The sequence below is a fragment of the Cryptosporidium andersoni genome (genome assembly GCF_001865355.1).
Source record: "Cryptosporidium andersoni isolate 30847 chromosome Unknown contig_25, whole genome shotgun sequence".
Taxonomy (NCBI): Eukaryota; Apicomplexa; class Conoidasida; order Eucoccidiorida; family Cryptosporidiidae; genus Cryptosporidium; species Cryptosporidium andersoni.
Genome location: NW_027122911.1, coordinates 85,008 through 110,010, shown reverse-complemented (window position 1 = coordinate 110,010; position 25,003 = coordinate 85,008). Strand labels below are relative to the sequence as shown.

At 25.4% G+C, this 25,003-nt stretch overlaps 12 protein-coding genes and 1 further gene across 12 annotated transcripts; 5 read left to right on the top strand and 8 right to left on the bottom strand.

Annotated features, from left to right (window-relative positions):
• Positions 1–118: 118 nt before the first annotated feature.
• Positions 119–2,205, top strand: cand_018440 (uncharacterized protein; the record flags this gene model as incomplete). The annotated part of the gene is made up of 8 exons (XM_067212077.1): positions 119–915; positions 989–1,020; positions 1,079–1,395; positions 1,462–1,513; positions 1,576–1,728; positions 1,784–1,885; positions 1,948–2,033; positions 2,101–2,205. The coding sequence occupies 8 exons, from the start codon at positions 119–121 to the stop codon at positions 2,203–2,205; spliced, it is 1,644 nt and encodes a 547-aa protein (XP_067066374.1).
• Positions 2,206–2,474: 269 nt separating this feature from the next.
• On the bottom strand, positions 2,475–3,104 carry cand_018430 (40s ribosomal protein S8; the record flags this gene model as incomplete). The annotated part of the gene is made up of 1 exon (XM_067212076.1): positions 2,475–3,104. One exon carries the CDS (start codon positions 3,102–3,104, stop codon positions 2,475–2,477), a length of 630 nt encoding a protein of 209 aa, XP_067066373.1.
• A 360-nt stretch (positions 3,105–3,464) lies between these two features.
• On the bottom strand, positions 3,465–4,025 carry cand_018420 (60s ribosomal protein L26; the record flags this gene model as incomplete). The annotated part of the gene is made up of 3 exons (XM_067212075.1): positions 3,465–3,755; positions 3,814–3,926; positions 4,010–4,025. 3 exons carry the CDS (start codon positions 4,023–4,025, stop codon positions 3,465–3,467), a joined length of 420 nt encoding a protein of 139 aa, XP_067066372.1.
• Positions 4,026–4,291: 266 nt separating this feature from the next.
• On the bottom strand, positions 4,292–5,477 carry cand_018410 (RNA export protein; the record flags this gene model as incomplete). The annotated part of the gene is made up of 3 exons (XM_067212074.1): positions 4,292–5,142; positions 5,211–5,319; positions 5,385–5,477. The coding sequence occupies 3 exons, from the start codon at positions 5,475–5,477 to the stop codon at positions 4,292–4,294; spliced, it is 1,053 nt and encodes a 350-aa protein (XP_067066371.1).
• A 120-nt stretch (positions 5,478–5,597) lies between these two features.
• cand_018400 (phosphatidylinositol-glycan biosynthesis class H protein) lies at positions 5,598–6,928 on the top strand (the record flags this gene model as incomplete). Its single annotated transcript, XM_067212073.1, has 4 exons — positions 5,598–5,760; positions 5,941–6,065; positions 6,127–6,177; positions 6,887–6,928. 4 exons carry the CDS (start codon positions 5,598–5,600, stop codon positions 6,926–6,928), a joined length of 381 nt encoding a protein of 126 aa, XP_067066370.1.
• Positions 6,929–7,519: 591 nt separating this feature from the next.
• On the top strand, positions 7,520–8,524 carry cand_018390 (uncharacterized protein; the record flags this gene model as incomplete). The annotated part of the gene is made up of 1 exon (XM_067212072.1): positions 7,520–8,524. The coding sequence occupies one exon, from the start codon at positions 7,520–7,522 to the stop codon at positions 8,522–8,524; it is 1,005 nt and encodes a 334-aa protein (XP_067066369.1).
• A 372-nt stretch (positions 8,525–8,896) lies between these two features.
• On the bottom strand, positions 8,897–9,820 carry cand_018380 (DNA-directed RNA polymerase III subunit RPC6; the record flags this gene model as incomplete). Its single annotated transcript, XM_067212071.1, has 1 exon — positions 8,897–9,820. One exon carries the CDS (start codon positions 9,818–9,820, stop codon positions 8,897–8,899), a length of 924 nt encoding a protein of 307 aa, XP_067066368.1.
• A 163-nt stretch (positions 9,821–9,983) lies between these two features.
• On the bottom strand, positions 9,984–11,444 carry cand_018370 (glutamine type I family protein; the record flags this gene model as incomplete). Its single annotated transcript, XM_067212070.1, has 1 exon — positions 9,984–11,444. The coding sequence occupies one exon, from the start codon at positions 11,442–11,444 to the stop codon at positions 9,984–9,986; it is 1,461 nt and encodes a 486-aa protein (XP_067066367.1).
• Positions 11,445–11,796: 352 nt separating this feature from the next.
• On the top strand, positions 11,797–17,160 carry cand_018360 (myosin head family protein; the record flags this gene model as incomplete). The annotated part of the gene is made up of 1 exon (XM_067212069.1): positions 11,797–17,160. The coding sequence occupies one exon, from the start codon at positions 11,797–11,799 to the stop codon at positions 17,158–17,160; it is 5,364 nt and encodes a 1,787-aa protein (XP_067066366.1).
• A 10-nt stretch (positions 17,161–17,170) lies between these two features.
• Positions 17,171–19,654, bottom strand: cand_018350 (ubiquitin carboxyl-terminal hydrolase family protein; the record flags this gene model as incomplete). Its single annotated transcript, XM_067212068.1, has 1 exon — positions 17,171–19,654. The coding sequence occupies one exon, from the start codon at positions 19,652–19,654 to the stop codon at positions 17,171–17,173; it is 2,484 nt and encodes an 827-aa protein (XP_067066365.1).
• Positions 19,655–19,979: 325 nt separating this feature from the next.
• Positions 19,980–20,963, top strand: cand_018340 (DHHC zinc finger domain-containing protein; the record flags this gene model as incomplete). Its single annotated transcript, XM_067212067.1, has 1 exon — positions 19,980–20,963. The coding sequence occupies one exon, from the start codon at positions 19,980–19,982 to the stop codon at positions 20,961–20,963; it is 984 nt and encodes a 327-aa protein (XP_067066364.1).
• Positions 20,964–22,018: 1,055 nt separating this feature from the next.
• cand_018330 (uncharacterized protein) lies at positions 22,019–23,284 on the bottom strand (the record flags this gene model as incomplete). Its single annotated transcript, XM_067212066.1, has 3 exons — positions 22,019–22,366; positions 22,425–23,051; positions 23,123–23,284. The coding sequence occupies 3 exons, from the start codon at positions 23,282–23,284 to the stop codon at positions 22,019–22,021; spliced, it is 1,137 nt and encodes a 378-aa protein (XP_067066363.1).
• A 231-nt stretch (positions 23,285–23,515) lies between these two features.
• Positions 23,516–24,996, bottom strand: cand_018320 (hypothetical protein; the record flags this gene model as incomplete).
• Positions 24,997–25,003: the final 7 nt, after the last annotated feature.

Below are 25,003 nucleotides of genomic sequence, written 5' to 3'. Positions count from 1 at the left end.
TTTTAGTGTGACATATTGCATTCTAAAATTCCTTTTTAAAATTTATTAATATCAGAAAAATTTTAATATATACAGGAGAACTATAAATAATATAATTAATTATATTATATACTGTAATATGAACACTTTAAAAAATAAAAAAACATGTCGGTATTGTGGTTTCGTGGCTAATAGGAAACAAAAGATACAAAAAGATACAATAAAATGCAGAAATATTGCTTTTAAAATTTATGTACTAACTGGAGAAAGATTATTACTTAAGAAAAGTTCATTATATCTTTGTAAATGGGAAAAAAATTATAAATTAGGTACATTTAGCAAGTTGACTGATGATACTATAGAGAAATATAGGAAAATAGAAATATCTACAGATCAACCAGAGAATACAAATTATATATTGAAAAACTTAAAAACTATTGCCATCAACAATAAGTGTAGATATAAATTTTCAATTTTTATATTATTATCTGCACTTTTCATATTCCAGTTAATATTATACATAGTATCTAAGAATTCCGTAAAGTTCCCAGTTTTATTATTTAGTGAGGATTTATTACCAACTTTTAATAACATAAAAAATAAAAATTTGGAACAAGTTTTATCATTTACTGGATTAGAATATTGGTTACCAAGTTGGATTAGAAAAAAATCTATATATTTTTTTCAAGACATTTATATCCCATTAAATATTTCAAGATTTAATTTTAATGAATACTTAAATTTACGAATAATAGATAGTAAAGAATTTGGAAATGAAATAAATAATAATTTTGGGGAAATAATTGCATGTAATATAATTATTTTAACAGCAGGTGATACATCATTTAATACCTTACCTGAACTTGTGGAGAATCGTATTGAATATGCACGAAGAAATGGATATTGTTATTTACATTTTAGTTGTAGAAAAAATAAGTAAGTTATGTAAGATTATTTAAGTATAAATTAAATAATAAATTTTTATTATTATTACCAAAACTTCTAATAGTTTTTCACCAGATGAAAACCAACAAAATATTGGTAAGTTGTATCTAAGATTTAAAAATGTATTTATTTTAAAATATCTTTTTTTTTTTAGATAATTGCAAATATCCACACTATTGGAGATATTTAGCATTATGGGAGTTATTTACTAAACCTTATTTATTATTATCAGAGAAAAGGAAAATAATACAACCCCAGTGGGTATTATATATGGATATGGATGCTATGTTTACAAATTTTTCATATAAAATTGAGAAATTTGCTAGAAATTTTTCATTTTCTAAAACAGGTTTAATTATTAGTGCGGATACAAAGTGCTATGATCCTCGATATCCTCTAAATAATGGTGTAATGCTTTTCCGTAATAACGAATTTTCTCAGTATTTAGTTTATCAAGTTCTATTGAAGCAGGTATGTGAAATTTTGATTAAAATTTTATTTTAATTATATCATGTAATATTATATTATTCTTTCTAGAGTTATAGAAGCAGTTTATTTTATAATGGGATAAATAATTGGAATGCTAAAGGTATGTAAATATATAAAAGGGATTTGTGAATTTTAACAATTTTTTTATTTTTTTTTTATAAGGTTTACAAGATCAACCACTTTTAACAAATATACTTGTAAATGATACGAATGAAATAGATGCTGAACATATCACATCAATATGTTCTTTTGCATATCTTCAAAATTTAGATATAAACGGTGCTATTTTTGTTGGAAACCATGTAACAATTTTAGGTAAGATTTTTTTTAATCTTTTTAAAAGATTGGATATTTATTAACTTTTTTATAGCTTCTCGTGAGATGAATGCAATTAGAAGGAGTATAGTACACTTTCGTAAAGATAATGCTAAATGGAGATGGAGACAAGGAGATTGGATAGCTCATTTATCAGGTATAATATACTTTTCTTTTAAAATATATAAATTATTAATAATAATTTATTTCTTTTTTAAGGTTTAACTCCTATGGCTCCTGCTCTGAGGCAAAAATATATAAAAGAAATTTGTAATTTAACTCCAGTACATATCTGTCCATTTAATGTAAGTTGAAAATATATAAAAAAAAAAGAGAAACAAAGAATTAATTATTATAATTATTATTATTTAGATAACTTTAAATGCTACAGAATTAATTATTGAAGAAAATAAGCTATCATTATTGCGTTATAAAAAAGAATTGCGTGAGAAAAGTAAAATTGTACCCAAAAAGTGAATTGTGACTATTTATCTTTTTTTTTTTTAAGATAATATAAAACAAATCATTAAAATACCAATTAATTACTAACATATAGTCTGGATATCAAATTAAGATATGAATATATTTCAGAATATTTAAATGGAAACATATAAGAAAAAAAGAGTATTAGTCAATAAGTTATTTTCTTAATAACTTATTTTCTGTCCAAAATAATTTAATAAAAAAAAAGTATCAAAATAATTAAAATTAATGTAAAAGTCTACTAGTTATTTCTAGATAGTGACTTATTTAGCAGCTTTTTTCTTTTCAAGTTTCTTTTTGTAAAACTCAAGCTCTTTACCTTCTAGAATGTAACCATCACAACGGCCACATTGACCTGGACGTGAAGAAATACAAGCTAATAATCTACCAATTGTAAATTGCTCTTCTACAAGAGGATCAATAATATTATTATCAAGACGTGCCTTCTTAGTAGCCAAAACATGCCTACTTCCACTTTGAATATCAGCACAGGAATCCGTAATATCATCTGATTTGTTTTTACGTCTTCCTAATTCTACACCATAATGTTGTAAATAATATTGACGGAATGGAGTAGCATCAATAACAACTATGGCATTTTTAACCAAAGTCTTAGTTCTAACTAATTCATTATTAGAGGCATTATAAACTACTTCTAAAATACGGGTCTTTCTTGAAATACCTTGTGATCCCCAAGAATAATTACCACTATCCAAACGTAAAGCTCTAAACTTCTTATTTCCACCACGGCAACGAACTACTCTTATACGTGGTGATCCAAGCTTTGTATTTGAAGCAGGACGTCCCAACTCATATTTACGCTTCTTAACTGTTATAGGTCTACGACCACCAGTAGCTCGATGTTTATGACGACTATCACGGCTAATACCCATATTTTAGGTTTAATTAATCACTAAATTCACTTAAGAACAACTTTAAATTAAAACCTAATTACAAATGACTATACGTAGTATAGGCGGCTTCCAAATATTTGAGACAGACAAGTTATTTATTAATATTTGTAATATTAAAGGTGTCTCTAAATCTAGCGCGTACTCGTGATCATGTTAATTTCCTACAAATTACAATTTATATGTTACAAATATTAAATTAGATAATACTTACATATATAAATAATAATTCATATAAATTATTAGATCTAAATATCTTAAAATCAAAAACATTACCTTAAGATTCCTAATAATCTTAACAATTATTCCTTAATACTAATATTGAATTCTAAATTGAATCTATTAATCTAAATTAGAAATATCTTGATTAGAATATTTCCCTTTCTGTGTTGTATGGCTTCTTCTAGCTAATAATTCACGTCTATCTTTATTTAACTTTAATTTTGTTATTACGACATTTGAAGGATGAATACCTATAGGTACTGAATCTCCATTTGTCTTCTTTCTTGTTATCCTTTCAACATTAATAGAGAACTTTCTACGATATACACGAGTTACTACACCTTCATAATCATGATTTGATCCACGTATTACCATAACTTCATCACCCTTACGAATAGGGAGAGATCGGACCTAATTTTTAATAAATCAAAGTAATTTATTTATAAGAATATATTATTACAAAACTTACATTATACTTCTGACGAAGTTCCTTTGATAATGGAGATGCCATTAATTCTCTCCTTTGGGTTGAAGTAGTATCAAAATGACTTTTTCTATTTTTTCTTGCAGAAGAGCTCACAACTATTAAATTAATAATAACAAATGAAATTTCTTAGTTATTAAAGAAAAAGAAAATTAACTACATAACTCAAAAAAAAACTTACCTTGACTAAATTTCATCTTAGATAAAGAAATATAAAACAATTTATTTAAATAAAATTATAAAAATCTATATATTTTCTTCGATATTCTTGTTAGAGTCCTATTTTAAAAATATTTTAACTTTAACTAACCGCGACGGCGTCTCGTTAAATAATAATAAATACTATAAGGCGCACGCGCCAATTACATGTAATAATTAATTTTATACATATGTATAAATTACATAATAGTCTTTAAAACTAAATAAAAGTACTAAATATATTATTATATTACATTTATAAATATTAACTACGTTTATTCTTAGGACATATATGTTCATCTGCCATCACATGTAAAAAAACTTTATTACAGCTGTTATTTATTGCAGTTAAGTCATATCCTTTACTCCAATCATAGCTTAGTGAATATGCTAATAATTTCCCAGATGGGCTAAATTTAATATCAGTTACAGGAGTTGGCATTGTCTTAAGACCTGTTAATCGTGTCCTATTATCCTTATCCCAAAATGCTATAGCACCATCACTACCTCCTGTTGCAAATGTACCATATTGTAAATGAAAATCCAAAGCATTAATTGAATAAGCTATATCAGGATTACTACCTGTAACCCTATGGCATCTAAATGGAAAATTCTTATCCCTACGTGATTCTTCAATATGTGCTACTGCACATCTTCCTTCAATTGAACCAATAGCAAAACCAGTTCTATCAGGAAATAATGAAATTGAACGTGGTTGTAATTTTAATTGAGTTTGAATCCTTTTATATGGTGTAGGTGTCATATTCTGTAAATTCCATACATATACTGCATGATCTGCTGCAGCAATAACAAGTGCAGGATATTTAAGATCCATTGTATATACACGCTCTGGAATATTTAATGTATATACTGGATTTGGAGATTGACCATTCCAAAATTTTACTGTTCTATCCCAACTTCCTGTTACTACCATTTTCTGTTCATCACACCAAAATATTTGACATATTGGACCATCATGTTTCCCAATAGTCTGGCTCTGACGTGTATTCATATCATGCATTTTTAATTCATTATCACATCCTCCTGAAAATAAATATCGATTATCAGAACTAATAGTACATCCTAAAACTGGTGCATTATGTTGAAATGCGGCTCCTAAAAAATAATAAATATATATTATTATTTATTCTTATTCAATATTATTCTTAAAATATTTTACTTACCAAATCTTGTATTTATGGAATTACCACCCATATCTTGTACTTCCCAAACCCTAACTGTTTTATCCCAAGATGCAGCTGCAATTAATGATGAATTCATTGACCAACATACCTAAATATTAATCATAGATAAATCTCATTATTTATCATGAAATCATAGATATCTAAATATCATACCTTATTAATAGAATCATTAGGACAATCACTTAATTCAATACTTCCATTAACATTATACTTTGATTGATTACCAAATGTAGAACTTCCAAACATTATTTTAAAAACATAAATAAAATATCACCCATAAGCGGTCTATAAATTTAAAATATTGAGACTTATAAGTATACTACTCTTCAAAGTATTTGTTAATTGTAATGTGACAATATATATCATATGCAATTTATCAATGAGTTTTATTATTCTTCAAATTATTCATATAATATAAATAAAAACTTGGATCATTACAAAGTATGGTCATTATATTCTAATAATTATATACTCCAAATATTATATTATGATAATATTGGTATTCAAGTTACTGTATCATCTAAAAAAAGTTATATTTATTATTATTTGGGAATATCTTTAATATCAATTATATTTATCTTTATTTCTCTATATTTTACTTTTACAATATATCAATTTCTTATACAATTATTGGTCCTAATACTTATTATATATATATTAGGAAATAAATTTATAATGTCACAAACTATATATATATTATTTGATATAGGTATACAAGTTAAAACATTGTATGCTTTTAATTCTGAAATTATTCCATTTATTGATAAAACAAGGATTAAATCAGTTCTTATTAATGAGGGTATAACTTATACTGAGATATTTAATTATATATGTGTGATTATTGATGATCAATATTCAATATTTCTACCTTTTATATATTTTAAATTACCTATAGAACATATCATTATTATTTATAATTGTCTTCTCAAACTTTAACTTTATAAATGTCTGTATTTACATATAATTATTATATATTTCTAATATAATTAAATATAATATTATAGAATTACTAATATTATTCACTAGGGTTTACTAATTAAAATTAATATTACTATTAATGGAAATTCTTTAAATAAAAAATAATGGATTAATATTATAAATTTTTATTATTATACATTTTTGTTCTTTTAAAAAAGTTTTATAAATTACTTTTTATTCTTAATTAGGGTTTTATATATTACTCTTTATTATATCGGGATTTATAAATTAAGATAACTTCCTATTTAAATATTTCTAATATTAAGTAATTTTCCTTTATATATTAATAATATTTAAATTATTAAATAAGAAATTTATTTATAAATCTAATTTTCTAAAATTCTAATTTTCAATATCTTTATTAGGGTTTTATATTATTTTATAAGATTAAATCTAAATTACTAAATATAAAATTTTAAGTTTAACCTTTAAATCTATAATTTAAAAATATTTTAATTTTTTATTTTATTTTATTTTATTTTATTCTAATATTTAATACTTTTTAATATTACTTTAATATTTAGTAAGGAAATATAAAAAACCCCTCAAATTAAATAATAAGCTAAGATTTAAATATTAGAAATATATTGATAAATAAAAACTAACTATAATATTTGTAACAATTTAGTAACATTTAATTAGTAGTAATTTATAATAATAATAATAATTTAGTTTAGTTTAAGATAATAAAATATTATAAAAATAAAGACATAAAATAATATAATGTACTAAGATTTGAATAAAATATAATGAATTATATATATTTAATAATAATGAATACTTAAAATTTATAATAATTATCTAGGTAGTATTAGAAAATATTTAATAAAAATAAAATTTTATAATTTATGGGGGTATAAAAAAAGAAATATATTACTAGTTTTCGGTAAATAACTATACTCGCATGCGCGCTTATATTGACCGCCAATTTTCCCCATTAACTCGAGGGTAAACACCTATTTAGTATTATTTTTTTAAAACTCAAGATTAAAGGGGGGGCATTCTCTTTGAGGTTAATTTTTAATAAACTATCGTATACTGTAGGCCATCTATCTGGTTGTAATACTACATGCCTTTTTTGACTGGTGGCCTTTTGTAGAAAATACTACAAGTGATTTTGTACCGAAATGCCAAAGAATTTTTGTCCAACTAAATATTCAGAGTACTTTTCAGTGTAATAGAAAAATTCATCTGGCATTTTAGTTTTGATTATATCAATTCAATAGTATTGCAGAAACCTCCCCTCTACCAGGTTTGATATATTTACAATTTATACTTCCTCACGTTTGTAACTGATATATAAATTTTCAATGGTTTACGAAAATACAGAAACCAAAGGTATTACCGGTGAAAATTCAATTGGTTTGAAGATGTCACTCAATTTTCGGGGAGTATCACCAGAAGATTGTTATTATAGCGCAGATGAAGATATTCAATATGAAAATGATGATATTAATGGTCCGTTAAAGTGTGTCCAACGTTTTTCATCTCCTTTAAAGAATATAACTGAAACTTCTAGTAATAGATCATCTTCAATTGGAAAAGATTCAATACCTACTGATCTAACTCCATGTTTATTTGAAGAGATTTATAGTATGGAATCTAATAATCCAGATAAGAAGACAGATTTTGGAATACTACAGGAAATACAAGAAAACTGTCAGAATTCACAATTAGGGATGGAAGAGAATATTATGACGTATAATGATAATGCTAATTATTACAGGAATCAGAAAATTAAACAATCAACTAGATTGGGATATAAGAATATTGTAACAAGTAATCAATTATCATCATGTACGCCAACTCCTCTACATATTGCTTGTAAAAATGGTAATGTTTCTTTGGTTAGAGAGATTTTATTATTAAATGATACAGATGTTAATTACAGTGGTCCTATGGGTTATTCGTCACTTCATTGGGCTGCATTACGTGGTCACTTATTGGTTGTTAAGGAACTATTAAAATTTAAAGCAAATCCTAATGTAAAAACACATATGTGTTGTACCCCTTTACATTTTGCAGCTGCATATGGTTATGAAGATGTTGTTATAGCCCTTTTAAATGCTGGGGCAAATACAGAATCTGTTAGTATAAATGGTAATACTCCACTTTTGTCAGCTTCATATAGAGGTCATGAGGGAGTTGTAAGGACTTTACTTAAAAATAATGCAAATAGGGTATGCAAAAATAATCAGGGACTAATGGCTATTGATGCTGCTAAATTACATGGGCATTTTGACGTTGTTCAGATTTTAGAGTCATGGGGATGTATTAAAGGCAATACTGATTTGATAAGTGATAACAATAGATAATGATAATATTTGGAAAATATCTTTAATAATGAATGCAATCCTATTTACACTAGTTCTAAGTGTTGAGACTGATTACCGCGTTGGGGTGGTGTATCAATTCTATTTAGTGATTGGAGAATTATTTAAACATAGTTTTAATACTAAAATTTTTAAAATATTGCAGATTCTATATTTTCAAGTCTTGCAATATACTTGTATTATATTAATGAATATCACTGTACGTTTTTTATATTCACATTAAGGATTTTTTTTTAATAAAAAGTGACTTATTAGAGTAAATTATTTTGATTATTATTATTACTATTATTTTCCTAATAATATTTGATATATATATTTAAATTAAATTATAAATTATATTACTCCTGGTTCTTTTTAATATAATGAAATGTCTTTATCAAGTAGAAAATTTAGATATTTACATTCTTGAGGGCAAGGTAAACTTGGTGTATTAAATAATCCTGAACAAGTATTAAATACAGGACAAGATAAGCAGGGGATATCCTCTACACCAATATTTGTTGATAAACAGGAAGGCCAATAAATACACATATAAAGCCATTCTCCAGTATTATTAATTTTGAAACAAAGAATTTTAGATTCAATTATTAACATATTTAAAACTGATTCTAAATCACTTAATGAAATTGATCGTCTAGAGCTACATGTGTCTACAGAAGATTCGCTATTTATAAAATCCAATATTTCATTGATTGTTGCTCTACGTTTATTCATAAGAATTGCGATGATTTTATCTTGTATATAATCAACAAATGTCATATCAAATTCTCCATTATCATAAAATGTCCCACCAGCTATTTCTTTTGATGGTTCTAATGATGCAAGAATGTATACCTTACGATTTTTTACATGTATGCTTTTAATAGGTTTTATTAGGTTTAATTCATTACATAAAAGTTTCACTGCACGTTGAACAATATGAGTTTGTAATCCTGTAACCTTCCTAATATCTGCAGTCCAAATTCCTTGATTACCAGCATTTTCAATACAACAATATACCTGATATTCATCAGGAGTTAATTTATTTAACTTTGAAGCAATAATTTCACTTCTAAGAATAAAAGAAACTTTATTCTGATTATTACCAGATGTTAGCTTACTTTTTTTTATTGAACATAGTCGTTTTTCAGTGAAAATATTTAATATACGGATAATTAATGAATTATCCCACCCAAGTGATTGCAACATTTCAGGAGTAAGTTCATTATTATTTTTACATCCATATTTATATGCTTCTTGCAGTATATCAGTAGATATCACTGTCTTTTTCTCTGCCATTTTATGACATTTCTAAATGGTATAATTCTACTCCATAACCGCTAACCAGTACTAGGAAGAACATTCTAAAGAATTAGATCTTTTGTTTATTTAAAATAAATATTTAATAATAATAATAAAAGAATAAAATTCTATATATATCTATTATAATTTTTTGAAATATTTAACAATCATAATATAATTCAAATTCTTTAGGATTAGGAACTGATTCTATTAATATTACTTCTTCTCTTTTCAATTTAATATAATTTAAAATAAACTCTTTTCTAAAAACTCCATCTTTAATCAAAAAATCATAGTCTTTTTCAAGATAATTAAGAGATTCACTTAATGTTTTTGGAATTTTTAATAAGGAATTATCCATATTTATATTATCCTGATTATCATTAATTAAATATTTACGAGGATCAATATTTAGTTTAATTCCTTCTAATCCAGCACATAATATAGCTGCAAAAGCTAAATATGGACAAGCAGAAGAATCTGGAACTCTAAATTCTATTCTTTGTGCTTTTATATTACAATAACTATTTAAAGGTATTCTTATTGCAGCATCTCTATCACCAGCTCCATAATAAAGATTTTCAGGCGTCTCATATCCAGCAACAAGCCTTTTATAGCTATTTGTAGTTGGATTAGTAAATGCCATTATAGCTGGAGTATGAGTTAATATTCCACCAATAAAATAATGACCTATTTCAGATAAGTTATAATATTTAGATGATTTATCAAAAAAAAGATTTGAATTATTTTTCCAAAGTGATACGTTAATATGCATTCCACTACCATTATCATTTATTAATGGTTTAGGCATAAATGTAACCGTTTTATTATGTTTATGGGCAATCCCTTTAACTAGATATCTTATACTCATTACATTATCTGCAGATTTAAGTAAAGGAGAACAATATACTCCTAATTCATGTTGGCATGTAGCAACTTCATGATGATGTTTTTCAATAGGTATACCAACACATTCAAGTTCATGTAATATTTCACATCTAATATCCAAATTTCTATCTGCAGGATAAGGAGCACAATATCCTTGTTTTAATTGTCTTCTACCTCCTAGATTAGATTTTTTTCTTTCACCATTAAGAAAACCTGCTGTACCTGAATTCCAATATGCTTCATCTTCATCAAGATTATAAAAGCTATAATTTGTAGATGTACTATATTGTGCACTTTCAAATATAAAAAATTCATTTTCAGCACCTATAGCACATATATCTGCTATTCCTGACTTTTTCATTACTTCTTGTGCATTATATGCAATAGAACGTGCACAAAAGTGAAAATTATTTCCATTTGAAAAGTGGATATTACATATTAGGTGTAGTGTTTTGCTATAAAAAAATGGATCTATCCATCCTGTAGTTGGATCTGGAATAATAATCATATCTGAATATTTGTTATATTTCATTCCTCTAACTGAGCTTGAATCAAATGAAATTCCATTAGAAAGATCACTTGCATCTTTAATAGTTTTGGTACTAACTGTAATGTGGTGCAAAGATCCAAATATATCACAAAATGTACAATCTAAATATTCTATATTTTGCAGCTTTATAAATTGGAATAATTCATTATAATCTTTACAAGTGTTATAATCTTCATGATCCATTGTTCCTGACACTTTAATATAAATTCTTATCAAAATCTGCTGAAAGTGTATAAATCTAATATGTTACTTAAAACTTATTATTTTCTGTATAAAAGTGACTAAATAAATGTGAAACAATAAATAATAAAATATAAAATTAAAAAAAAAAAGAGAATTCCCCCCCTCTTATCTATAAATGTTTATGATGCCACGATTAAATTATAAAAAAAAAAAACACTTGAGGCGCCATATTAATGGTTTGTGATCAGCAAATTACAAGAGTCTAATTGCAGATTTGTCCTATGCGCCAGTAAAAATTACCAGTATTACATTCAAGGTATTTGATTATTTTGTTTTATTGCTAATTCTTCGTATGTATCAAAAGAATGATACTAATATGGCTTATGATTTATATCAACCAGGATGTTTGGTTTGGGTTCCATGCCAAAGAGAAGTTTGGAAACCAGGTATTGTTTCCAAAGTTAACAAATCACAAGTATATGTAAATGTATCTAATACATTAGATGATGAAACTCTTGAAAATGTCTCAGAAGAGATTATTATTGATTGTTCTGGTGATCAAAATTCGAATAATTCAAAGATCTATATTCGAGTAGCCGATGAGTTATCTGATTATGGTGTAGTCGCTCCTGATGATTTATGTGAATTAACACATTTAAGTCAACCTGCAATATTACATGCATTAAATACCAGATTTGATCTTGATAAGATTTATACTTTTACAGGTCCTATTTTAATTGCTATAAATCCATTTAGAAAACTGAATAGATTGTATGATTCTGAGACATTAGAAAATTTCAGATCTGTTGATTCATTTCGTATACCTCATGTATTTAGTATAGCAAATAAAGCATACTTCGGTATATATACTGAACAAAAATCTCAAACAGTACTTATTAGTGGAGAATCAGGTGCTGGTAAAACTGAGACAACAAAATTTGTATTACAATTTCTTGCAATAGCTGGAGCAAGTGGAGGATCTTTTGAAGATCAAATACTTCAAAGTAATCCACTTTTAGAAGCTTTTGGTAATTCACAAACTTTGAGAAATAATAATTCATCTAGATTTGGTAAATTTATTGAGATATGTTTTGGCAATAATGAAAATAACGATAGACTACAGATTTGCAGTGCAAGTATCAACACATATCTTCTTGAAAAAGTACGTGTATGCTTTCAACAAGAAGGAGAAAGGAATTTTCATATTTTTTATCAACTTTGTGCAGCAGCATCAACATTAAAGGATTCAAAAAAACATACTTATATATTTCCATCATCAAGAACTAATTCTATATCATTTTTAAATACTAATTCATATTCATCAGATAGGAATTATGGATTCCCAAAAGAGAATATTAAAATTTCTAATATGGAGATTGATTTATCATATATTCGTGAACCTGAATATTATAGATATTTAAGAATGTCTAAATTTATTGATTGTGATATTGAACAATTTGAGAGAACTTTATATGCAACTTCAGCAATGGGAATAACTATTTCTGATTTTCATAATATTTTAAAAGTTCTTAAGGCTATTTTATATCTTGGAAATATTGAGTTTAATGAAGATGGTGAAGGTTCTACCATTACTGAAGAATGTTTATATGATATGAAGATAGCATCATTTCTTTTGTCTGTACCAGAAGATCAACTTAAATTAGTTTTATGTTTCAAAAAGTTACAACTTAAGGAGGGTGAGGTTATGAAACCACTCAATATATCTGAAGCTGAAATGACCAGAGATGCATTGGCTAAGACATTTTATGGTTTAGTTTTTGAATATATTGTACTCTTAGTAAATTCCAAAATAAAAAATTTTAATATATTACAAGATAATCTACCTTACTGTGGTGTTTTAGATATTTTTGGTTTTGAATGTTTTTTATATAATAGTTTTGAACAATTATGCATAAACTTTGCAAATGAAAGATTACAAAAAATTTTCAATGATTTTGTTTTCAAAGTAGAACAAGATTTATATATTCAAGAACAAATACTTTGGAATCCTATAGATTTTCCAGATAACAATGAATCTGTTGAATTACTACAACAAATAAGTCCTACATTAGGAATATTTCCTGCCCTTGATGAAGAGTGTAGAATACCTCGTGGATCTGATATTAGTTTTTTAAATAAATTAGTTAGAGAATATGGACCAGATCAGAAACCTGGTCATCCGAAATTTGATATTGTCCGTAAAAATCCTAATTATTTCACAATAATTCATTATGCAGGTGCTGTTAGCTATTGTGTTGATGGATTTCTTGAAAAAAATAAAGATCAATTATCTACCTTTGCATTAGATACTATTTTGTCATCATCAGATCAATGGATAGCAGATCTTGCTGCATATAGTTTTTGTGGTAAGTATTCAAGAAATAATCAAGACTCGAATGAAGGAATTTTAGGAAGCCCTTCTGGAACTAAAAAGAAGCAGACTGTCGGTGCATCATTTCGAAGCCAATTAAATACTTTGGTTTCAACTATTAAGTTAACTACACCACATTTTATACGTTGTGTAAAACCAAATAATTTGAATGTCCCTGATCAATTTGATAGAAAATCTGTTTCTGAACAGCTTAACTATAGTGGTGTTCTTCAAGCAATCCAAGTGAGTAGGGCAGGATATCCGGTTAGATTTAATCACCGTGAGTTTTTGTTAGATTATATTATCCTATGCTCTCCAGTAAAAGGATCAAATATTGAATTAGATAAAACAAGATTTATTTATTGGAGGAATTTAACATTTACTGGAAGTGATGATGAAAGACGAATTATTACAAAAGAGTTTTTAACATATTTAGAGGAAAATAAGGTAATAAAAAAAAGTAATGAATTTCTTTGGTCAATTGGTCTAACCCGTGTATTTTTAAAGGTAGATATGTTCAGGACATTGGAGTCATTGAGGATGAAGATTCGCGATATTGCTGCTACAAGAATACAAAGTATATGGCGAATGAAGATTACAAAAAAAATATTTATAGTAAAAAAGAAGCTAATAGTTGATATACAACGAATATATAGAGGATTTTTATGTAGAAAAGAATATAAAAGACTTCTCAAACATAACTCAGCTATTTTTATTTTAAATTACTATCGTTCATATCAGGCAAGACAAAAGTTTTTGAAAATGAAGAAGAGTTGCATAATAATTCAAAGTTTTTGGCGAAAATTTCTTAACAAAAGAAACCAAGAAAAGATAAGAATAAATAATTCTGCTAGCATTATTCAAGCTACTTTTAAGATGTATAAAGAATATAAATATTTTAAAAGTTTAAGTATTGGAGTAAAAAAGATACAGACCTTGTGGAGAGGTAAATTAGCTCGCAGACAGTTACGTAAACTTAGAGAAGAAAGGAATCAAATTGGTCAGATTTTTGCAAAATATCAAGAATCTAATGCAGAACTTCAAAAGTTAAGAGGATCTTTATCAAGATTAGAGGATCAACTCAGTATCATAACTGCTGAAAGAAATAAGCTAAGAGATGAGGTTTTATTGTTACAGAAAGAATTGAATATCTGGAAAGATACTGCAGCATCTGAAAATCGAAAATATATTGAGATGCAACAAAGTGTAGAAGTCTTAAAATCACAAGTAAAAAGCTATGGAGATATAGAACAGAAATATGAAAATGCTAATAAATCTAATAGTGATGAGAAATGGAAGGATCTATATTTAAGGCTACTGAAATTATCATCTTATCCTTACACAAAAATGGGATTGCTAGAATCATTAGTATCATGTCTATTTCCTACAGATACAGAATCTATTGTTTCCAGTCATCAAGATCGCCAGATAGGTTTGCTTTTCTGTGGATCAGCTTCAAGTGGAAACAAATTACTTATGAACAAATTTTTAGATTTTGTTGGTATAGGATCAATGGAAGATAATCAACTCCAGGTATATACATTGGAGCTTGCAAATATACCTGGTGGTCATATATTAGGATTAAGTGAAAATTTAAGAGATAACAATATTAGAGAATCAAGTATTGGTGAGAGGTGGCCTTTGAATATAATGGATATTACTGGCCTAGAATCTGAAGAGATGATTCTTCAAGCAATATCTTTTTTCTCAAGAGCACGTGTTGCAGTCTTCGTATATGATATTGCTAATTATCAATCATTTGCTAAACTTTTTGAGGTAAATGATGTTACTATTGGAGGGCCTATTAATAAAGCTATTGAGAGTGGTTGTTTAGTTATATTATTTGGGAATCTTTATTCTGTAGTTCATAACAAATCTCCCATACAAGTAAAAGTTGAAGAAGTAAGGCGTATTGGAAGTGAGTTAGATATTGTAACTCTTGAATCTGATTCAATTATTCCACTGATATATTCAATTGTTGGAATTTTAACAGCAAGATGTTATTCACAAGTTCAACAAGGTCATTCTGATAAATCCTTATCTAGGCAATTGCAAAATTCATTCTTTTCTAGATTTAATGATGGCATACAGCGAGCATTTGGGATACGTAGTGCAAAATATGCTATGAATAAATTAGTTTCTGACAAGGCAGAATTCTTGATACCTACAGTTGATTCATTAGAACTTCCTGATGAATTAACAAAAGATTATTTGGACGGAATTTGTCCAGTTGTTAATATTAAAGATGAACAAAATAGTTCTGTAACTCACATCGTATTTTGTCGTGATATTCAATCTGAGCCATATACTCTTCTTTTAGTTGCCAGGAAAAATGGTATTATTCAGGCTTATTATTGTTATAAAACACGTTTTGAGTATGAAAATGAAGAAAATTCAGCTATAGAGTGGTCAGGAAGAGTAGAAGAGGCATATTCAAGAAAAGCTCATAATAGAGCAATTACTTCTTTAGCTCTATCACCTGATGAATCAGAATTTTTATCAACATCGATTGACATGACTGTTAGAAGATTCCTCACCGCAAATGGTCAAGCAATAAGTTTATTTTCTGACAACTCTCCTGTTCTAGTTGGATCTTATTTACCTTTCCTTCCATCACTATTTATTGTATCATCATCAAAACCACTTTTAAGAATTGTAAATGTTGATATTGGTGTTGCACAGAAAATAAAAACAGATTCAACTATTCGTGCTCTCTGTTTCGATAGTACTGGAATGTATTGTTTTGCTGCTTGTAAAGAGGGTAGAATATATGTATTAGTTAATATTGCAGTAAAATCAGCAACAAATATGAGAACACCTGTAGAGACAGATTTTCGTTTTACAGATAAACGTGGTATGCAAGTATGTAGCAGAGCTATTACAAACATGTCATATATTAATAGTTCATCAAATTATTCACTAATAAAAAAGACTAAGAATTTAGCCCCTTGTCTACCTATTCTGGTAGTAAATGCAGCAGATTCTACAATAACAGTAATAGATATAAGATTACAAGCTCCGACTGGACAAATAGATATATCAACTGTACCTCATGTAGTACTCCAAGTAAGATTTAGAATAGCAAATCCACATTCTTTAATGCCTTTAAGATCATGTTTTTCTACGCATGGAGGTATATGGATAGCTTCAGCTGCTGAAGATTGTACAGTAAGAATATTTTCACTAAATTCTGAATCTTCTGATAAAGAACAAGTTATACTAACAGGTCACAATGTACCCGTAATAAGTACAGCTATAAATGCATCAAGTACAATATTAGCAAGTGGAGATGCAGACGGAATTATAATAATATGGCGTCGTTTTGCAAGACAACAGAATACATAATATTACATCCTTAATTTACTCTACGATAGAAATACAAGTAGCCATATTCTTTCTTAATATCTTCTAACTTTTTGCAAATACTCACTTTCATGTCATTATATAGTACCCAGGAAGAATTTCCATTATCCATCATCTTTTTAATGAAAGATACATAATGTCCGCTATGTGCATTCTTCCCAAGATGACATACTACCGCAGTCAATTCATATTTACCATATCCATCATCTATATTCTTTGTAATTTGTGGTGTATTTATTTTAATATCACATTTCTGAATATGCATAGAACCATCAAGTATCATTTGGATTGCAGTTTCTACATTACCAAATTTACATAAAGCTGCTTTTGCTATATCGTGAGAGCAGCAACATACTGAGACAATTGTATTAATATCATCATTTAAAGGTAATGTATCTGATATCCCCTCCATATATTTCAATTCATCAATATTATCAATATTCGATAATATCCAGTTTAAACAAACATCAGATTCACTGGATTTCGTCTCACGAAAAGCTAATATAGCATGATTCCTCGTAAAACCTAGTTCTTCTATTGATCTGATTAAATCTTCACTAGGTAACTCATCTATATTAGTAAAAGCTATCTCCCCAGGAGCAAGAGAATCTGATCTTCTTAAAAATTCTATATCTAAAATATCTGGTACCTTAACTTTATCATTTATTTTAAGTGGTTTCCATGAATCTGATAAATAAAATCTTTTTAAGTGAATGATTAGATATGGGGGCATTGTTTTCATGAAATTTCTTCTATTGGCTCTACCAACTTTGTTAGTTGCAGGTGATAAGAAGTTTTCTATAGTATCTTTCTGTGTCCAACCCTTTATTAGATCCATTAAATCAATACAATTTAATATTGACTCATCACTTTGTCTTTGTTTCTTTAGTGTCCTACTTGGTGAAATATCTAATTCTGAGGGCATTGATAATGATAAAATATGTGTTGTTTCTGCTAAGTATCTAACTTGTCTAGATTGTTCACATTCAAGTCGTTCTACTTGTTCATATAAAAAGCATCGTGCCATTTTCTTAGATGCCTCCACAATAAGCTCATCAGGTGAGTTAGCTAATAATTCTAAATGTGAATTAAGCTTTCCCATAAAGTATGTTAAGAATTCTTCTGCATCTTGTTGATGTGCAGATGAAAATTCACAATGACCCTTGGTAACAACATTCTTTAGTTGGATAGGTGATACATAATCATAACTATCTTCTTCAATAATAATTCTAGATATTATAGCTTCCTTTGGTATATTCAATGACTCTATCTTTGAAATTAAATTATCTATATTATTCTTATATTTTTTTACACGTTTCTCTCGTTCTATCTTTATTTCATCCGTTATAAGAGCAATATTAACTTTCGCATATTGAAGAATTAAATCTTCATTTACCTTTTTATCAGTATCATATCTTAAAAAATTTTCTAATATATTTTGAAATAGATCTACAAATAAAACTTTAATCTCACTCATACATGACATAACCTGGAATATAGAATTCATATAACAGGAATTACCTAAATTTTCTAAACCAACAAAACCTGGTCCAGATATTCTTTCTAGTTCATTATTTGAATCAGGAAAAGACCAATTAAAAGTAGCATTATGTTCACTTTGCATCTCAGCTATACTTTTATCACACTTTTTTAATAAACCAATATTAATTTGAAAATGTGCAAGATGATCAATAAGATTGGGATCAATAACTAAATCATCCTCATCTTTATCATAAGAGAAAACATCTGCATTTCCTAATGGAGTAATTGTACCAAGTTTTACTACTAAAGGTCTATCTGGAAACATTTTATAGTGTAATAGTGCAGCACCTTCACTCCCATCTTTACAACCACCTCCTACTCCATAAAGTTTTCTACCACATCCTATAAATCCATCACTCAAATTTAACCAAAGATTATTTGTAGCACTACAAACCTCACATTTCCAACCACTTGACACCACAGGTTTTGGATTATCAATTTGAAACAAAGTTGCAGCATGTTTTGTGATCTTCCTATCTTCAGTCCAAGCTATATAATGTGATTGATCTGAATTTATAGATGGATTGTCAGTTATATGCTGTATTAATTCTTTTAAACAATCTGGTATAATAGGATCATTTATTGGTATTCTAATCATATTAGGTAATATTACTATTTGGTAAGAGTATTCAATATCAAAAAATTTCAGATCTGGGTCTAAAGTATCATCCTTAGATAAAATTATATCATCTTTATAGTTTCTTTCGGCTAATATATTTAAATACAATTTACATCCTCTATATTTATAGTCCCAGATAAGATATTGCTCTGAAAAAGCCTCAAATGTCATAAGATTAACATATAGTCCGCCCAAAGATAGTGCATTTTTAAAAGAAAGTTGACATTCAGATTTCCAAAAATAAATTGGTCTCTTTATATTATTACACACACTATTTGCTAATTCAATTAAGTCAAAATCTTCCTTATTATTCATTACTATATTTTCTTTACATCTTCTTAAAAATATCACGTGGTATCATTTCGAAATATAAACCGCTTAAATATTCGTCTCGTCTCGGAGCGCCTCAAAATATTATTAAAGGCTAAAACATAAATCACGCGTGGGGCTCTACATGCTTATATACAATTTTATTTGCAGATTAGAGTTATCATTTATATTTCGATATCTAATGTTTTGCAACTTTGTGTAATTTGATATATTCAAGTCTTCTTTTATGGTTAACAGTAGTGCAAGTTGGAACTAATTACAACACGTGGGACCTTGCAGAAATATTCATATTTTATGATTTGCACTACAGATGGCTTCCGTTGATTTCTCAAATAATTTTCCTTCAAGAAAACGCAGATCTGGAATTTGTTTTTTACTTTTAGTTACTTCTATTATCTTATTTTTATATATATGTTATATATTAATCTTATTACAACCCTTACTTGACTTTGTTTACATTGGCGCAGCTGTGGGAATTAGTTTTCATATAGTATTTGTGTTATTTATTCTATCATTCTATCAATGTGTAACTACTGATCCGGGAAGAGTACCTTCTAAGTGGGGTTTTCGCGTTGGTGATGAATCTAAACGAAGAAGATATTGCAAAGTATGCCAGGTATGGAAACCTGATAGGACTCATCATTGTTCAGAATGTGCTAGATGTGTTCTTAATATGGATCACCACTGTCCATGGATTAATAATTGTGTTGGATTTTATAATAGAAAATTCTTTATTCAATTATTAATATATGCACAATTTTCACTTGTATTCATATTTTGTCAAGGAACCTTATTTTTAATTGAACAATATGTTTCCTTTTGGCCCTATAATCATGAAATAGATCCAACACCACTTGGAAGATCTATAGAAGCTTTTAAAGTATTTATTGTTATTGCAATGCTTATTATTACAACACCTTTATTATTAGCATTATTTCCTTTCTCACGCTTACATATTGGATTTGTAGTACGTAATATTACTACAATAGAAAGTTTAAGTCCTCAAAGTCCTGAATATGGTAGATATGACCTTGGACCTGAAAGAAATATTCAACAAGCATTTGGATATAATCCATTACATTGGTTCTGTCCATTTAACAATAGATCATCACGTCCCGCAGGAGATGGAGTTAGATGGCCAGTTAGATGCCCAGAAATTGATATTGAATTGGGACAATTTGCAGCTTATAAGACAACAGAAAATACTAATAATATTTCTTTAAATACTTATCATCAACAAGGTCAATCCTTCTCACCTTATGGTGGTAGTAATAGCATTTATCATCAAATATAATATTTTAACTATTTTGAGATATGTAAATTGAATATATAAATATTCATAGATTATTTATTTTAATAAATTACATCCTATTCTACTTTTTATTAGTTATATCTCTACAAAATTTTTATTATTTAACGCGATTTACTTTAATTTAAAACTTCATCTTTTATTTATTACAAATGCAAAATAAAATAAATATCAATTATTTTAAATCAATTGTATTTCTTAAATATTATAAATCAATAAATATCTAAGGATCTTAAATATTCATATTATTTATATTTGCTTAGCTTTTATTATAAATCTTTAAGAAAAGGAATCTTAAAATAAAGATAATATTTCTTAGATTTTATTTGAAATATACTTTATTTCATTATTATTATATGGATTTCTATTATTCATTCCAATTTTATCACAAAGTCTCTCATTATTAATTACTTTATAAATATATTTAAAATAACCAATTCTAATAATCCCATATTTTATTATTAAATCTTTTTCATATTTAAATAAATTATTATTATAAGTTTCATATTTATAATAATTTTTATATCTATTTTAAAAGTTTAACTATATGTTATTTAACTAAATTCATTAATCAAATTTTATAATATAATTATATATAATAACTATTAAAATATTTAAATAACTAATAAAATTTATATTTAATAAATAACTTCTATTTAAAAGCTAAAAATTAATATATTTTTATTATTTCTTATTTATTATCTAGGAATACTTTTATAATTAATATTATTGTAATTTATCTATTATATTAATTTATTTTATATTAACTAAAATGTTATTCTAAATATAAAAAATGTATTAATATAAATTTTATTTGAATTTCCATTAATTTCATAAAATCTTAAATCTTATATTAACCTATTAGAGTTTGATTATTTTAATTCTTATTAAAAATTTTAAATATATCTTTTATTATTAAAGTTGTTATATTTAATTAATAATTTCATATTGTAAATATTTCTAATTAATTAAAATATACTTGATATTTTATATTATTTTCTCTAATCAATAATGAACTATAGATAAAATTATTATTATACTTAGACAAAAAAATTTCTATATTCCTTTATTTCTTGTAAAACAACATCTCTGAACTCATTATACAAAATAGTAAGATATAAATTTTCACAATCTCTATTATTAAGCTCTAGCTCAGATATTTTATCAAATATTATTCTTTTTAATTTTGGGAATTTTGTATTGATAGTACAACTAGTATTATATAAAGCCTCAAATAATATATTACTTTCATAATCTTTATAATTTAATATAATCATTTCACAATATTTAAACTGTCTTAAAAACCATTCAATTATTTTTCTAAATATATTATTATTCAATTTATCTTTATCTTCAATATATTTATTATTATTAATATATTTATTAATCTATAAAAAATGTATAATTAATTAAACAATATTCAAATATATTAGAAAAAAAAAATACCTCATATATTAATAATTTTGGAATTTCTTTAATATCTAAAATACATTTCTTAATTGCCTCATATTGACCACTTTTTAAATAAGATAGAATGTAACTAGTACAAATAAAATGTAGTACTAAACGTATAAATTTATGATCAGTTTTATACCATCTATTCTCATTTAAATCTAATTTCATTACTGACTCTATATATGTATTTATTGAATATTTTGTTTTATTATATGAATCTTCAGTTAAAGATATATATCTATTAAATATTATTGAATATTTTTTAATAAATCTTATATATTGAAATATATATATTTTAACATCATTCTTTAAAAATTGTGTAGAATTATATTTTTTATTCAAAATTAAAATCTGAATAATAGAATGTAATAAGTTATACAATTCATCTCTATTATTATTATTTAATATTTCCATAGATAAAATAATACAATATATTGATTTTATTATCTTTATATTAGAAATAATTTCAATAATTCGATTATATAATGCATATTTCATTATAATATTAATTGGTTGATTAATTTTATCAGTAGAATCTTTTATTTTTAATCTACAATTTGAAATTATAATTAAATTTTGTGAGATATGGCTATCAATAGATTGTAATTTTGTTGTATTCTTAAGAAAATAAATAAATAAATAAAATATGTAATATATATGTAATAAAGTAATAATAATAATAAAAGTACCTTTTGAATTAATGTTAATGAGTTTAAAAGATTTAAATTTATTTTATTTCTTATATTATTACTTATTTCAGATAATTTATCTATTAAATTACTCATATAATTAATATCCAATTTCTTTTTATCATCTTCAATATTTAAATTTAAATCATTTAAGATTTTCATTTATTATACAATTATTTATTAAAATATTACATAACTTATAATATTAAATAATAGGATTATATAAAAATCAACAGCGGCTATAATTATGATTAAAGATAGCTTATAATAAAGATAGTATTCTAAATAGAAATATCTAACAATAACAATAATAATATATATTACAATATATTAGAACTATTAAAAAGAAATAAATTTGAAACTATGAACATATCATATAATATTTAATATTAATTAAATATTTAAATTTAAAGTTTGTGTTCTATGGCTAATACCATTAGCTAAATGTATAAATATCTGGGTACATTCATTTAAACGTATTATTATATCTTCTAAATTAGTATCTCCAATATTAGAATTTTCAAGTAGATTTTCATTATTAATATATTCACATACAGAATAAGAATCTTTTCCATATATTAATTTTTGTTCACTTTGTAAGAAATTCTTTTCAAGGATATTTCTAAGATTTCTAAGTTTTTTCTCAGTACAATCCCAAGGACAAGATTTAATAGTTTTCTTATTATTTATAAATATATATTTAGTAATGAAAATTAAAAATGTAATAAATAATGATAATATCCATATTTTAATACCTGATATAGAATTACTTGATGGATTTGATACAATTATTGGTAAATTTAATAATAAATAATATATTGAATAAATCCATTTTGAAATCTTCATATATAATTTATTATATATATTTAATAATATGTATATATATTGATAATCAGATATTATATATAATTGTAATAATTTATATATATCTAAATTAAATATTTTCTCATATAATAAATAAATATAAAATTGATATAATTTGTATTTATTAAATTGTTGTAGTAATTTATATAAACTATAATATATAGAACTTGTTACATATATTGGGAGAATTGATAATTTTATAGGATCTTCATTATCTGAAAGAATTTCTAATTTATTTAAATTTCTTACTTCATCCAAAGTAATTCGTATATCCTTTGTTTTATTTTCTAATTGTTTAATATCATTAATTTCTTTATTATTCTTCAATTTATTAGTATATAATTCTATATTTTGATCTTTAATATTTGATTCTATTAATATATTTTCAAATTTCATATTATTATCTCCTAATTTTTTATCAATATTCTCTATTTTATCGTTAGAATAATTTAATTTATTAATAATATATTCTATTTTACTTAAACTATCCAATTTATTATTTTCATCTTGTATATTATTTTCTTCAACTATTTGTATAATTCTATTAGAATTATTATTATTTTTAATATTTATTTCTTCAGAAGTTCTAACATTATTTATCTTATTATATATATCTTCAGTTATTCTATTTATAATCAAATTACTATTATTTTGAAGGTTATTTAAAAATTCACATTTATTAATATTAAAGATATCTAATAAATATGTATTCAAGTCCATTATTATACATTTATTATCTAACTTTATATTTAATATATTTTTTGGTAAAGTATCGCTTTGTATTTTTATCTCACTTATATTCTTATCATATGTTAAATTATTATTAATAATCAAATCACTTAATTGGATTTCTTTAGAAAAATTCTTATTCTTATTATTTGTTATATTATTATTAGCTATAGAAATATTTGATTGAAGGTTTTTATAAATATCTTCATCTTTATTATATGGTGTTATATTATTATTAGCTATAGAAATATTTGATTGAAAATTTTTATAAATATCTTCATCTTTATT